Source organism: Mytilus edulis, chromosome 10 (genome assembly GCF_963676685.1).
Source record: "Mytilus edulis chromosome 10, xbMytEdul2.2, whole genome shotgun sequence".
Classification (NCBI taxonomy): domain Eukaryota; kingdom Metazoa; phylum Mollusca; class Bivalvia; order Mytilida; family Mytilidae; genus Mytilus; species Mytilus edulis.
The window spans coordinates 692481-709722 of NC_092353.1; the positions used below are offsets into that span (position 1 = coordinate 692481).

Here is a 17242-nt window from a genome sequence, read left to right on the forward strand (position 1 = left end):
TATCAGATCCCTTCAATATCGTATAAATTGCGTCAAGTTAAATCAGAAAATCGCTTCTTTGTGCTGTATCTGCTTCATCATGTTGTAGGAAATATCACAAACGAACAAATCTCAATATTGTCTGAAACATACGAAACTGACCTAGCATGTAATTTTGACGAATTCAATTGGGAGGTCGCTCAATGCCGAACACGTACGCTGGTTTATAACATCTCACGAGTGCTACCATGCCATGATGGCCCTGAGATCTATCAGTCAAGTTACTACGTATGTAATTGAAAACAATTGTATGATTGACAATGAACAACGAAAGTTACATAGCATTACTGCATATTCATCGGGATTTCGGCGGTGTCAAAGTAATAGAGAAGTTTGTTTCTGCTCAGACCCGAAGAGCAGATTTTGGACAATTTTGAGTAAATTCTGTATCACAAATATGTGTTGTTTATGTATTACTATATTCAGAAGATTTATAAATAGTTTTACATTCATAAATTTTTATCTACATATAGCTCCTCTTTTAACCGTCCTATGACCGAAAACCGAAAAAAATAATTTCTGCATAATAGGGTCCAATTTTTCGCTGCGCTCCACTTGGCGGTAGTTGCTTCTGCATCGTTTCTTTCTAGCTACCCCCAGCATGCATCTAAGACTACACTATCAATCTGTACACATCCAACATCCAATGGATTTAGTGTAAAGACTTCATAAACAGCCAGAGAAAAACATGACCTTGTGTACATGTATGTGTTTCCAATCCCAATCTTTCAATTTGTTATTCAATGAAATCAATATAATGTAAACACAGACCTTAAATGAGGACCCTAAATTAATCTGTGATGTAAACAGTAATTTGACATACTTGTTCGCTGGCAACAGGATCAGGATACCAGGAAAGTATAAAGGTCTAGTATACATATGTCTCTCATGTTGTCTGTACAGCTGTAATGGTATAGTAGAAAGGTTGATCACGTTGACTGCAGGATAAATTGAATAATTGCAATTTGTAATAAATTGTGCATACAACCTTTATTGTGTATTTGTAGATTGATAGCAATGTAGAGGATGTTTTACTGGTCTCCTGCTAATAACATGTGGTCACCTTGGACATAGAGAAATGGCTCAAAAATTGAATGTTGTCAATCGTCCAGCATTACTGGCAGCTCAGATATCGGTGGCTGATGAAGATTTGTTTGGAAGTGGAGAGGATGATTCAGATGATCAGGATGGAGGCAAATCCACTGATGAGGTGTTAACCAATGAACAGGTTCTTGATGAGGTCTTTCAGCCAACCAATGACCCTGTTGTAAGGAAATCAATTGATCAGGTTGATGAAGTCTTCACTCAGACAAATGAAGATCATGTGATAGCTCCTGGAAATGACGATGTATTCATGAGGAATTCTGACCAAGTGGTTCCTCATTCTGACAGTCAAGATAGTAGTGACGATAGTAACTCAAGTGCTCAACTCAGACGTGAGATTTATCATAGATCACGGGAATCTGACAACTTAGAAGACACAGGAATTAGAAGATCACTTAGTTTACCTGATATTGTTCCTAAAGGATTAGAAAATGAAACCGACAGTTTCAAAAGTCGTAGACAGAACCTGTCAGATAATTCACCGGACGTTGTCAGTTCATCTTCCAACAAGTCAAGTACAGCTAGTTCTAACGAACCAGTGCAATCAATTGCCACAACTAAAGAACAAATATCTATCTTACGACAGAATAGCCAAAAAAATCCAAAATTGTCACGGTCTGTCAGTTTCAGTTTAAATGAGAAAAAAAATGAAGACAAGTCTATTGAAAGTAAAACTGATGATGACGACAGCTCCTCTGATGCAGATAGAAAGAGACGTGAGTTCCGCTCCAGTGGCTACGGTACAGGAGATAGTGACAAGGCTAGCTCTGTTCAATCTCAGCTCAGTCAGGGATCGGTTTTTGATGGGGGCAGTTTTAATCAGGATGGTTTAGAACATGAGGAAAGCAATACTGAACATCAAGGAGCAAACAGTGATAAAACAAGAAAAAGTTTTGATGAACAGGGAACCAGTTTAGACCAGCAGATATCAGATCAGATTGATGGTAGCTGTAATCCTTGTAAAGAAGACAATCTTATTGGATTGTTAAGTCCAAGTAGTAATGAATCTGACAGTGAAAAAATAACTGTAAAAAGTGGAAACAAACACAAACAATACGATTTAATACCAAACTTAAGTGCAATAAGTCAATCATCATTAACAATAGACACACCTCCAATTAATGGTGGATCTAAAGATAGCCATTCAGGCAGCAGTTCATCAGTTCAGTCAACCAATCAAAACAAACCAAGTCAACCATCCATTCATATCTCATCTAGTGAGGATAGTAATTCCTCCATACAAATACCAAACTTTGATGTATTGTTAAATGAATGTCGGAACAGTTCTAGTGGATCATCTTCTGACACATCAGACTCTCTCAAACATGTACAGAAAAAATACTGTAAAACACGAGATGAACTGAAATCTCAATCTCCACCAGCCTTTGCCACATGCCTCCCTCAATCACCCATTCATGAATCAGTAGATACTGGTATCTTCAGTAGAACCACAGCATCAGAGACAGATCAGAGTCACATGATGTCGTCAGGGGTGGATTATTTTGATTATAGAAGTTGTAAAGATTATATGACAAGAGAGATTCTACAGCAACAGAACATCAGTGAAGATCTCAAGTTGGAATTAATAGAAAGTCCTATTACACCAAGTCCCAGGGATTACACTTATGGTAAATATTAGTAAGATCTCAAGTTAGAATTAATAGAAAGTTCCATTACACCAAGTCCAAGGGATTACACTTATGGTAAATATTAGTAAGATCTCAAGTTAGAATTAATAGAAAGTTCCATTACACCGAGTCCCAGGGATTACACTTATGGTAAATATTAGATCTCAAGTTAGAATTAATAGAAAGTTCCATTACACCGAGTCCTAGGGATTACACTTATGGTAAATATTAGTAAGATCACAAGTTAGAATTAATAGAAAGTCCCATTACACCATGTCCCAGAGATTACACGTATGGTGAATATTAGTAAGATCACAAGTTAGAATTAATAGAAAGTTCCATTACACCATGTCCCAGAGATTACACTTATTAGCAATTTTACCTGACCATATCGGGAAATAGGTATTTAGTCGGATCTTAACACGTATTTGTGATTTGTTTAAACCGGTTTTCGATAAAACTATACGAAGAAATGTCAAAATGTTTAGGACTTAATTAAATCCGTATTTCGGTAAGATTGTGCAAGCATATGATTTTTATTGCGTCTTACACTTTGAGAAGAGAATAATCTGTAACTACTTTATTCAAATATTCTGTAAAAACGTTAATTTTGAGCTATGAAAGTCAAGTGGCTCGAGAATTTTTCTGAGGAAATTTTAAAAAAGTGCAAAAAAATATTTTTACAGTGGGTTAGCTTTCATTAGTCTTCACTATCTATAGATTAACAACTTTTGGTTATATTTATGATTCAGAATCATCATTGAAGGCGGAGCACGATTGCACAGTTAATTAATTATATGGATGTGCCATTTGTATGATGAGTGACATTCCGTGGTATTATGTGCCAATTCGAAAAAGTTATACGAGAATTGTCTCCCCTTAACAGGTTCATTTTTGTTATAATTAAGTTTAGGTTTCTGATATAATTTTGAATAATTACAAAATGAATCAATGCAATATATTTCAGTTTTAGTTATTGATGTATCAAAACAATTGATGTACGAATATAATTTCATAAATTTGAAACGTTTAAAATTTTTACATACCAATATAAAGAACTTTTTATCATTTTTGAAATAGACTATGAATAAACATTGCATGAATTGACTTCCCTTCATGATAGATTGATTGGGAATTGAGCCAGAGTTATCTATTTGTGATCACAGAGAGGGACTAGCAAGCAAATTTTAATTGTAGCTAATTCATTGTTAAAACAATGTTCCACTATACATTATTTGTAAACGAATGTTATTTTATACAAATATAAGGACTTAGTTAGCTAAATCTACAAATTTAATTTGAAATTATGAATTTTTATTGCAGTAGATTAATATGCTACACTTATGGTAAATATTAGTAAGATCACAAGTTAGAATTGATAGAAAGTCCCGTAACACCATGTCCCAGAGATTACACTTATGGTGAATATTAGTAAGATCACAAGTTAGAATTAATAGAAAGTTCCATTACACCGAGTCCCAGGGATTACACTTATGGTGAATATTAGTAAGATCACAAGTTAGAATTAATAGAAAGTCCCATTACACCATGTCCCAGAGATTACACTTATGGTAAATATTAGTAAGATCACAAGTTAGAATTAATAGAAAGTCCCATTACACCATGTCCCAGAGATTACACTTATGGTGAATATTAGTAAGATCACAAGTTAGAATTAATAGAAAGTCCCATTACACCATGTCCCAGAGATTACACGTATGGTGAATATTAGTAAGATCACAAGTTAGAATTAATAGAAAGTTCCATTACACCGAGTCCCAGGGATTTCACTTATGGTAAATATTAGTAAGATCTCAAGTTAGAATTAATAGAAAGTTCCATTACACCGAGTCCCAGGGATTACACTTATGGTAAATATTAGTAAGATCTCAAGTTAGAATTAATAGAAAGTTCCATTACACCGAGTCCTAGGGATTACACTTATGGTAAATATTAGTAAGATCACAAGTTAGAATTAATAGAAAGTTCCATTACACCATGTCCCAGAGATTACACTTATGGTAAATATTAGTAAGATCACAAGTTAGAATTAATAGAAAGTCCCATTACACCATGTCCCAGAGATTACACTTATGGTGAATATTAGTAAGATCACAAGTTAGAATTAATAGAAAGTCCCATTACACCATGTCCCAGAGATTACACGTATGGTGAATATTAGTAAGATCACAAGTTAGAATTAATAGAAAGTTCCATTACACCGAGTCCCAGGGATTTCACTTATGGTAAATATTAGTAAGATCTCAAGTTAGAATTAATAGAAAGTTCCATTACACCGAGTCCCAGGGATTACACTTATGGTAAATATTAGTAAGATCTCAAGTTAGAATTAATAGAAAGTTCCATTACACCGAGTCCTAGGGATTACACTTATGGTAAATATTAGTAAGATCACAAGTTAGAATTAATAGAAAGTTCCATTACACCATGTCCCAGAGATTACACTTATGGTAAATATTAGTAAGATCACAAGTTAGAATTAATAGAAAGTCCTATTTTAAACACCATGTCCCAGAGATTACACTTATGGTAAATATTAGTAAGATCACAAGTTAGAATTAATAGAAAGTCCCATTACACCATGTCCCAGAGATTACACTTATGGTAAATATTAGTAAGATCACAAGTTAGAATTAATAGAAAGTTCCATTACACCATGTCCCAGAGATTACACTTATGGTAAATATTAGTAAGATCACAAGTTAGAATTGATAGAAAGTCCCATAACACCATGTCCCAGAGATTATAACACTTATGGTAAATATTAGTAAGATCTCAAGTTAGAATTAATAGAAAGTCCTATTTTAAACACCATGTCCCAGAGATTACACTTATGGTAAATATTAGTAAGATCTCAAGTTAGAATTAATAGAAAGTTCCATTACACCGAGTCCCAGGGATTACACTTATGGTAAATATTAGTAAGATCTCAAGTTAGAATTAATAGAAAGTTCCATTACACCGAGTCCTAGGGATTACACTTATGGTAAATATTAGTAAGATCACAAGTTAGAATTAATAGAAAGTTCCATTACACCATGTCCCAGAGATTACACTTATGGTAAATATTAGTAAGATCACAAGTTAGAATTAATAGAAAGTCCTATTTTAAACACCATGTCCCAGAGATTACACTTATGGTAAATATTAGTAAGATCACAAGTTAGAATTAATAGAAAGTCCCATTACACCATGTCCCAGAGATTACACTTATGGTAAATATTAGTAAGATCACAAGTTAGAATTAATAGAAAGTTCCATTACACCGAGTCCTAGGGATTACACTTATGGTAAATATTAGTAAGATCACAAGTTAGAATTGATAGAAAGTCCCATAACACCATGTCCCAGAGATTATAACACTTATGGTAAATATTAGTAAGATCTCAAGTTAGAATTAATAGAAAGTCCTATTTTAAACACCATGTCCCAGAGATTACACTTATGGTAAATATTAGTAAGATCTCAAGTTAGAATTGATAGAAAGTCCCATTACACCATGTCCCAGAGATTACACTTATGGTAAATATTAGTAAGATCACAAGTTAGAATTGTTAGAAAGTCTTATAACACCAAGTCCCTGAAAGCTTATGTATAAATTTCTTCTGTATCAATAGGAATAGAACATCTTCATTGATATTTTTTTAGGCCTGGTCTTAGTGTTGAATTTTTAAAATGTCAAACAATTAGTAGCATTAATAACTGACAGTTATCTCCCTTTCAATATGAAATATTTGAAATAGGTTTAATCATACACATGTGATAGGATACTCAAAATAACTGTTCCCTGTGGCATAATTTGTAATTAAAGTCTTGTGACATGTTATAGGGTGGTTTTAGATTATTGTCTAGCATTGAAATATATATATAGTCATATACATGATATAGATGCATTGCTATGATACATTTGTGGTGTTAGTTTCCTGGCACTGTTTCTTTATTTGTTTCCCTCTTTTTCAGTGATACAGCCCAGAATAACATCAGACACTGTAGAGAAATCATCCAGGTGTAGGGATGTACATTGTAGTTTTAAATTCTGTTTAAAGGTAACTTTTATGGTAGTTTTATAGCTGTTTCAATGTCCTTTAATAGAATTGTTTGGGATTTTTTTCTCCATTTTTCCAAACATTTTTAGCAAAATTATTGAAAGAAAAACCCTATTCATGCTATTTGTGTAATCAGCTCCAGCCATTAAGGCCATGCATAGTTTATGATCACACCTATTGAAGTTATACATCTCCAACTATATATAGTCATTTTGAAATGTATGAAAATATGTATGATGTTTTTAAAGTGTTTAGTATTGACAATCTTGAACATTCTGTTGCAACCTACCATTTTGCGTCTCTGTTGCTTTTCTATTAACTGACTTAGCATAATACAGTCTGAAATTTGTACCCTATGCTTATAACCAGAACATAGCATAATACAGTCTGAAATTTGTACCCTATGCTTATAACCAGAACATAGCATAATACAGTCTGAAATTTGTACCCTATGCTTATAACCAGAACATAGCATAATACAGTCTGAAATTTGTACCCTATGCTTATAACCAGAACATAGCATAATACAGTCTGAAATTTGTACCCTATGCTTATAACCAGAACATAGCATAATACAGTCTGAAATTTGTACCCTATGCTTATAACCAGAACATAGCATAATACAGTCTGAAATTTGTACCCTATGCTTATAACCAGAACATAGCATAATACAGTCTGAAATTTGTACCCTATACTAATTTGTAACCAGAACATAAAGATCATCATTCATTGTCATTATGATTGAATTTCAGTAGCTTCACGTTTACCATTCATAAGTTATGTCCCTTTATAAATGTAAAAATTGACAAAATTTGCTGTGATGGCTTCTCTTTAACTGTTTTCTAGTTACCCCATTACTGTTTGTTATTGAATATTGAGAGCAATCAAAACCATGGAGCAGTCTCTAATGAAAGTATACAGAAACAAGATAAACCAAAGTTTCAAAGGAAAAAAATCAGTCATGCTCTGGCATATTTACAAGCTAGTTAACAGTGTTCCAGACACACATTCTTCCATTATTTTAACCAGCTGTTCTCGTTTGAATTGTTTTACATTTGTCATTTCTTGGCCTCTTATAGCTTGGGATCCTGTTTGGTTTATGCTCATTGTTGAAGGCTGTATGGTTACTGTTAGTTATTAATTTGTATGTCATTTAGTCACTGGTGGAGAGTTGATTCATTGATAATTGTACCACATCTCTTACTTTTTTATATCGAGTGTACTGTGAAGGGTGTTTGATATTGTATTATGATAAACAAAAAAAATGAAAAAAGCAACATATAGATACACGGGTTATTTTAAAGTGTGTACATCATTTTTTATGTTATTTCAAATAGACTGTAAAAATATAATTCAATTCTAAGTTCTATTTTAAACCTGAGTTAATCATGAAAAAACGTTATTAGCGTCACGGTCACATGACTAAATTATGTATATGAGCTGATAGACAAAACACTGTCAGCCATCCAGAATACTTGTAACATCCAAAAATTATACATGTATACATTTATTTTTATAATTTGTTACAGTTACATACAGTTTACATTTAACATCAACATCAGAATGTTTTTATCTTGTCTTGTTTTGTTTGTGTTGAATGTTAAGATATTTAAAGAAAACTTATTTAACATCCAATAATGTTCATTTTGTACAGCCTTCCAATGTCAGAACTGTCTTCATATGACCATGTATAACATCCTATATACAACACTGCAAAGGGTCCTTCCATTGTTATGGCCAGGGATTTTGGATATTCTATACCTATGTCTTTGGTATTATAGGTGGTCAGTAGTTGACCAGTGTTGTCCAGTATATGTAGTGTATGACTGCTATAATCAGCTACAATAACATTGTCCATTGGTGTGGTTATAACAGACATTGGATTGAATGAACTGTGCCTGTTTATAGAAGGAGGTCCTGTATAATTATTGATGACAGCTCCTTTACCTAACACAAGCACTCTTGGAATATCATCTGTCTGGGCCACAAAAATATTACCATTGATGGTACTGGTTATAGACAGAATATTTCCATCAAATATAAGTTTCTTGTATTCATCCTTTTCATACCTTGTCAGATGTTTACCATCTGTATCCATAACAACAACCACATTATCTCCACCTACTATCACTCTGCCATCTTTTGTCACATGTACACTTTTCATATAAGACAGTTCTACAAAGTATATATAATCAGACACTTTATTAGATCCAGCCTTGATCTGCTTCAGTCTTGGTCCCACTGTTATGCCTGTAGCCAGTAGGATATCATTGTTAGGAGTAACAGCTACATCCCATACCAACAGATTAAAACTGGATATGACTTTTACTTTATCTCCTACTAGTTTAACATTCTGTAGTGCTGTATATGATGTGAAGAGGTGGAAACCTTTCTTCTCATTTCCATCACCAATCCATAATGAACCATCCAGGGATACTGCCAACAAATTTATGTCCTTAATTTTGGTCTTGTATTCTTTAATGTTTATTAGTTTAACATTAGTTGGAGAACTGCTTACTCTTGCTTTTGGCTGACCAGATGTGGATACCATTTCCTTGCCTAGTTGGCCTACTTCCTTAATGTCAATGATTCTATGGACTTTTTCTGACTTGAATTTAGAATGTACTTTATCCTTACATTTACTACACATCAATAAGTCACAGTCGAGACACTTCCATTTTACTTTAGGGTCTCCTTCACACAACTGGCATTGTATAGGACATTGTCCTTGTGGACGAGACATGGCCGTATTTAGAAAAAAATAATTTACACAGTTCTCTTTTCTAAACTGTTATTCAGTAATAACGTACAACATATATGAGATAAGAAGATTATTGATTATATTACAGTAAATCTACATCTACATCCAAAAAACTTATCAAAGATGGAATTTAACTGTTTACCTTTTACAAGTTTTCTAATGTATTTATATCGACCGGTTACCTACAATAATTATAGAATCATGAATTTAGTTTAGTCATGGTTTTTATGTAGTTAAAAAATTACTGGAGGGCATATTAGATGATTCTCCTTTAAAACTACGACCATAATTTCAGTCTGTGATTCTGTGGTGAAAAATTTTCAGTCATCAATAATTTTGTTAAACCTTCAAGGAAATTTAGACAGTAGCTTGTTTATGACAATAATACAGTTTCCAGAGCCAAATTTTTAAATATATTTATTTTCATTTTTAGTGTAAACAATATTTTTATTATGGTAAATACAAGTATGAATTATAAACACATACACAATAAGGATCAATTTTTACGTACTTTACTGATAAATGGACTTAGATTTTTTTCAACATGTACAGTAAACAAAAATATTCAGTCTGGTTTTAAAATTTGTTACACATTAATTATTTTTTCAATCTTCAGAGAGTTTTACAAAACTTTGACAGAAGCCTTTTACTGATTTAGAGACATACATGTGACAGTTATTAAGTCATAACTGGAGAATTGAATTTTTGGAGCTGGAGTTTCGCTCTCATAATTGGAGATTTTTCATTGACAAACTTATCACTGAATTCCGTGTTCATTTTCAATAACTAATCAAAGAGTTTAAATTGAACGAATATTCAACTGGTGACCAAACAACACTGATAATTAACTTGTGCACTACGCGCATTCACAAATTAAAGTGTTGTTAGGTCATGCATTGAATATTTTTCTCTCTTTGAAATATGGTATGAATTCCAATGAGACAATTCTTCATCCAAGTAACAATTTATAAAAGTAAACAGTTATAGGTCTAGGTACGGCCTTCAACACAAAGCCTTGGCTCACACCAAACATTTGCCAAACATACATGCATGGTTGCATGGTTGAAAAAGTTATTTGAAAAGTATATTTAACTTCAAAGACCTTAAGAGAGGTTGTGTGCTTCATTTGGTGTTGAGTATAGTTACATATACATTGTGATATACTGCTATCTGAAACTCAGTAAACTTTACATGCTTTACTATGTTCTAGAACGTGAAATAACTCTGTTTACAAAAACCAGGTAACTGCAAACTTGTCTCATGTGATTATTCTTTTCCAGGTAAGAGAAGGTTTTATAGGTCTGAATCATACTCTGGATGGACAATGGCCATATGGATGCTGCCCTGATGTGAATGATTTATGTTATAGTCTGGGTAAACATTCAACAGCACCATGTGATGAGCTCAAGTGTGCTGTAAAATGGTGTTACTTCCTGTCTGCCGAGTAAGTATCCACGATAACAGCATCATATGGTACCTTAAAATTTCCGCCAATCTTCTTCTTTTATAATTCTCTCCTTTTATGGAGCACACGGATGAGATCGATGATTTTATTAAAAGTTTATGTACATATTATAGCCTTTTCAATAGTTGTCTGGCGCGAAAAGGACGATAACTCAATTTTAGAATTTAATAATTTTGGAGACGGTCAATTTCCGGAATTCCATGCATGATCATCACGATTTTTTCTTTGGCCGTTGACGACATAACTATTGCTATATTCTTTGACAATAAGGTATAATTAACAAGGCAGAATTATCAATGTATTATCGTGGTATCAATATATGTTAGAAATGTTAGATACCTGAATTATTTGTAATTTTGTCAAGGACGGTTCATCACGTCCACTGAAAACATGATTTTGTAAAATATCACTTATCAGCATCTCCGGGCGGCAAACCAGATTAATTTCCTGATGATCTTTACTACAGCATTCTGATTGTTGTTAATTGCTACATATTATCGTGTTTTGTGAATCGATGTTTGTTTACATTATCAACAAATGTGAGTAACATTCTAGGTCGAGTTGTCGTTCGTAGTGATATAGTTTGTTCCAAACCATTGTTTGTTTCTGGTACATGACACTATTCAGTACGTATTTGTTAAATTGAATAGATATTACTGTTTTGAAATCTTTTTTTAAAGAGACTTATTTATGTTTTATAATTCAATTTTTGCATCGTTGCTTATTATTTATAACCCTTGTTGAAAGACTTAATCATTTTATATAAGTTGTTTGGAAATATACTGTTGAGAGTACCGACCGTGCAAGGGCTGTATAGCCAGTCAAGGTCATTAAAAACTTCCATTTGTTTGATGATTGAAAGCAGTAAAACTGTATGTAGATGTTAACATCATGCATTGATGGAGATGTTTGTGGCCTGACGTATGGAGTCCGACCATTGGAAGCTGCGCTCTGCCGGCTGCTTTCTTATTGGAGTCATTCTATGCTATATTTCTCTACTTTTGGTCTACATAATAAAAAATGAACTGATTGAAACAAATATATATTGTTTTCATTTATTTTATTTAGATAGCGCTATTACATTAGGCATCCATCGTATTTTTATCAGTTGTCAAATTAGACCAATCTGTGATCTGTATCCTCTGCACAATGGATCCTTTTCTACCTCGGGCATAGATTACTTTAGCTTGTTTTGGCAAAACTTTTAAGAACTTTGGTCCTCAATGCTCTTCAACTTTGTACTTTATTTCGCTATTTAACTTTTTTGGATTCGAGCGTCACTGATGAGTCTTTTTGTAGACGAAACGCGTCTGACGTATATACAAAATTTAGTCCTGGTATTTATGATGAATTTATTTTCATACATGGCAGACCACACTCCTTTATTTCTTTAATGGCTTTCAGTTAGGTGGACACAGGTAATTGATTCCCAGTTCCCTCCCCAAACTCCTACTTCCTTCCGTATTCTGTTCCCCTGCACTCCCATTTTTCATCAACAAGAATTATCTCTGTTTTAACAATACTTTTCTCACGATTAAAATCACCCTGCCTCAAGCTTTCATCCGTCAAATTCTCATTTCTACTCCTCTCATTCCATAGTTCCCATAATTCTGTCCAACCCCTTATCAGTGTCACAATGGCTTGCACCCATTAACAACCCATCATTCGACAAATTATATTATACTACCTTATTTGTCTCCTATATGTAAAAATTACGAGTCAGGTTTATTTGCTTTAATGTGAATGGACATTTTTTTTCACACATCTCATTTTTTAACTCCCATGCATATTTTTTATTATCAACTATATGGCATCAACGCACAGAATACAATCTTTTCACAAAAACACAAAAGATTGCATAACAAATACATACTCAGGGTTGCTATTAAAGTTTACTTTGCGAGCACAAAGTGATGAATTAATAATAAAACAATTTGGTTAAGCAAAATAAATATCCAAAATATGTTTTAGAAAACGACTATAGTTGACGAGATACCCACTCGTTTAACAAGATTTATCTCTCCTGAGATTTAAACACATTGAGATTGAGATTGAATTGGTTCCCTTTGATAACAGCCAGTTCCAAATCACGAGTATTTGTTTGGTGATTTTTAATTGATTGACAATACTTTAATAAAAGAAAATGATAATACTTTCAATTTCCGGGTCTCACAAAGACTTTTTCACCTTCTTTTCTAATTTTACATGAAAAACCCAAATTTAGATGAAAAGGCTACATATTATAACACATTTTAAAATCCTTTGTAAAATATGAATGAACATTGTCCTACACCATAATATCTGAATATCCAATTTAATTAAAAATAGAAGATGTTGTATGACTGCCAAAGAGACAACTCTCTGCAAGAGACCAAATGACATAGAAATTAACACTTCAGTTACAATATAGCATCAGTCATAAACATTTCAGTACAATTTACCATCAATTTTGGTTGAGAGATTATTTGTTAAAAGAGCCCCTTTGGATGGGGTTAACAGAATAGAGAATAATGACAAAAAGGCTCAAAGAATAGAGAATAATGGCATTTAAATTTGTTTTTTCTACACCAGAAAAATACAATTCTCAAAATTAGCACCCAAGGAATGATAATGAATCCACAGAAAGTAAAATTTTATGGCCTTTCTTAGCAAATAAAACAGTTTTGAAAGTGATAAAGGTCACAGGTCCCTTCAAATGAGACACCAGGTTGTAAAGACAGATTTGACCATGTTAGAGCCACATGATTGAAATATATTTTTTTTGAAGGTTTTCTGACCAGCCAAGAGGAGAGTTTGTATACAGAGCTCTGAAGAGACATTATGATACCCCAGTAATGTCAGCTACTGCATTTCCTCCAAATCTAAAACCTCATAAGTTCTACAAGGTAAGTTGTATCTTATACAGAGGAGAGTTTGTATACAGAGCTCTGAAGAGACATTATGATACCCCAGTAATGTCAGCTACTGCATTTCCTCCAAATCTTAAACCTCAAGTTCTACAAGGTAAGATATATCTTGCCCAACAGATATCATTATACCCTATACAATTTTTGTACTGAGTATTATTATCTTTTTTTTTTTTTTTTTTTATTCAACAATATATTGCTTGCTGTTAACAATTGACTCCACTAGTCCAGCCTTCTAGTGAAGGGTACCTACATTTCAATATTATTTCTCTCTGTGTAACAATAATAAAGTACAATTTATCTAGACTATAGTATATATATTTCATTTTCAACCGTAAAATAAATAAGTATATATGAAATTCTAATTTATCAATATGTATATCTAGTTTGTTTAGAAAGAAAAAGTTTCCGGAAATAATTCACACTTGTCGTTATCGATTTTCTATTATTGTATTGATATCTCTTCCTGGTTTGGAATTACCAGTTTTAATAATGATTTATGATTAATATAAGCAATTCACAGGTATGTATAAACAAATATTACAATATATGTGTATCGATTCTGATAAATATAGAATGTAATTAATTTTTTTCCCCTTTTTTTTAACGAAAAAAAAAAAAGTGGAGAGCAATACCGTTATCTCCACGCTTATCGGTGAAAGGTGAAATTATTTCTCTAAATCAGTTCCGGAGAATTATTATCAGGTATTAAGATTTTGACCCTTCAACCAAATTTATGAAACTTATGTACAATGCTTATTACCACAAAAGACAAATCAAGTAGGTTCGATAAGGCCCTAAAATGGCCCTCTGAGCATCACTGATGAGTCTTATGTAGACGAAACATGCGTCTGGCGTATTTACAAAATTTAGTCCTGGTATCTATGATGAGCTTATTTTTAACCTTAAATTTTCAAATCAGGATTTATTGACCAATATCACAATGAATCATAGCTAATACATAGACTAGATAGGAATTAAGCCTTTTTGTTGAAAATTTACGTTCCTGCTTTCTTCTGATGACGTCACAAACAGTACTCAATTTTATTTTCCACAAAAAAATCAATGAAAATTTTTGCATTGATTATTGGACAAGTAACATGGAGCACATACGTTGACAAAAAAGATCTTTGAACACAATGTTTGAAATGACATTATGCATGTTTAACTTGAATATTTAGTTTGTCAAACCCAGTGCTCTATATTTCCTGGTTTTTTATTTCCTTGAAATTCAGCCAATTTTGTAAAATTACCTGTTTTGGATGTAGAAATCAACGCTTAAGAATAAAATATTGACACAAATAGTTCTATTTTACTTTCTCACATGTCTTTAAGACAAATTAAAACATATTTTATCTTATATCATTCAATTTTATAATCAGGGCCATTTGGCCCTTACCGAACTTACTCCTTTTGGGTAGAGTAATTTTTAATATTCTTCAGTTATGTCCCTTTATAACTTTATATGATATGCAAGCTAGGGCATCATTTGTGTCCCATTGACACATTTCTCATTAATTGTGATAAGAACTACACATATTACCAATCTTATTATCAGGGCAAAAAATCTGGAATGACTAAGATCTATGGGATTTGAATATACTTGTAACCTATGATGACGAAGCTGATGAAAGCAACAATAATTCCTTCAACAATGAACAAACCAATACCTAGTATTGATTGATAGGTGTTTACACCATTGTGTTATTTTGAGGTGGTCAGTGTTTATAAGTGGAAGAAGCCGGGTTGCACCTGCCCCTTGTGGGATTCCGACTCACGACTGTCAGTATTGACAGGATAGTGATATAGTAGTTTGACTACTTAGACCACTTAGCTACTGAGGCCCCAAATACCTACTAGATAGTCAATTAAAGCACCTTTCCCTAATAAAAACAAAACTGTAAATTTCTTTCTTTGATTTTTCAGTTAGATGAACACTACAGAAGAGATCATGCTAAATATGGTGAAACCATGACAACCTTTGGTGACTTTGGCAACGTGTACATGATGGATGATTTAACAGTTATTAAAAAGGTTATTAAATAAAATGATCTGAATTAAAATTGTTCATAAAAATGGATATTTTAGCTACAAAATAACAAGCATGCAGCTAATACAACCTCAGATGTATTTGCCATATAATATAGATTGATTTTTAAAATTTTTCTGTTCATACTATAGTTTGTTATTCCTCTGCCCAAACATTTAGGGGGGATAGGAAGGGTCCTGATCCCGAAATCCCAGGCTTAAAAACATGAAATACTAAAATCCCGGGCTTAAAAATACGGAATCCAGAGTTCCCGAAATTCGAAAAAAAGAATCCCCAGATCCCGAAAGTGTCAATCCCAAAATCCTAAGCTTAAAAACACCCGATCCTGGAGTCCCGATAAAGGTCCTATCCCCCCTCAACTAACAGATAAAATTTTACAGTCTTTTCAATCAACAGGTAGAATGATTTTCATAAAATGATGATTAAATCAAAACATAAAAAATTTGAACATATTTTGTAGGTAAAATTCCAGAACTATGATTTTGACATTGACAATACAGTATATAAGAAATTGTTCAACAGACAACATAAACACATTGTAGATCATATATGGGCAGCTGTCTACAATGATATAGAGGAAATTCATATCTGTACCACATTCTTTAGAGGTAGGCAACATATTGTCACATTCAGTGTACAGTTAGGAAGGACATATATACATTAAGTTTTAGTTTGGCAATATATCGACCAAATTCTTTAGAACTAAGTATTTTTTCATGTTCAATTCTCCAATTTTCGTTCAAAATTTGATTGTGTTTTAACTTAATTATATTTGGGTCATCATTAAAGGCGTGGGGAAGTTAATTGATAATTGGATAATTTCAAACAAATGGAAACAAGTTGTTGATACATATAGAATGATAGCATTATCAGCAAGAAATATCAAGTGTGCGCTCTAGGGTAAGCTGATATTCAAGCAGATGAAGTCAGTATCAAAAAATAAAATGTGATTATTCCATCAGCAATTTGTCTTAAAAAAGGTTGGGCTTTTTTGGGTTGGAAGGAAAGAGAATATGAAATAAAACAAATTAGTAAAACTATTTTACTCATCCAAAATTATGTGATAATTGTATATAAACAGTTTTATGAATGTGTATAATTAATTATTGTGGATGGACATGAACATATTATGTCATTGCCTAATATTGTTGAGTATCAATTCCTGTTTATAATCTTAACAAATATTTTAAGCAGTGAGATTAAAGGAAAAATTGACAAATTT

At 32.7% G+C, this 17242-nt stretch overlaps 1 protein-coding gene across 1 annotated transcript in view; it reads left to right on the top strand.

Annotated features, from left to right (window-relative positions):
- LOC139493086 (uncharacterized) overlaps nucleotides 1-17242 on the top strand; it is a 36188-nt gene that overhangs the window by 13044 nt on the left and 5902 nt on the right. Inside the window, exons 2-7 of the mRNA XM_071281242.1 lie at nucleotides 1047-2771; nucleotides 6753-6838; nucleotides 10880-11043; nucleotides 13832-13949; nucleotides 15897-16004; nucleotides 16481-16628. Of these exons, the coding sequence (XP_071137343.1) occupies nucleotides 1118-2771; nucleotides 6753-6838; nucleotides 10880-11043; nucleotides 13832-13949; nucleotides 15897-16004; nucleotides 16481-16628 (2278 nt within the window). The 5' untranslated portion in view covers nucleotides 1047-1117. The remainder of the gene's footprint in view (nucleotides 1-1046; nucleotides 2772-6752; nucleotides 6839-10879; nucleotides 11044-13831; nucleotides 13950-15896; nucleotides 16005-16480; nucleotides 16629-17242) is intronic.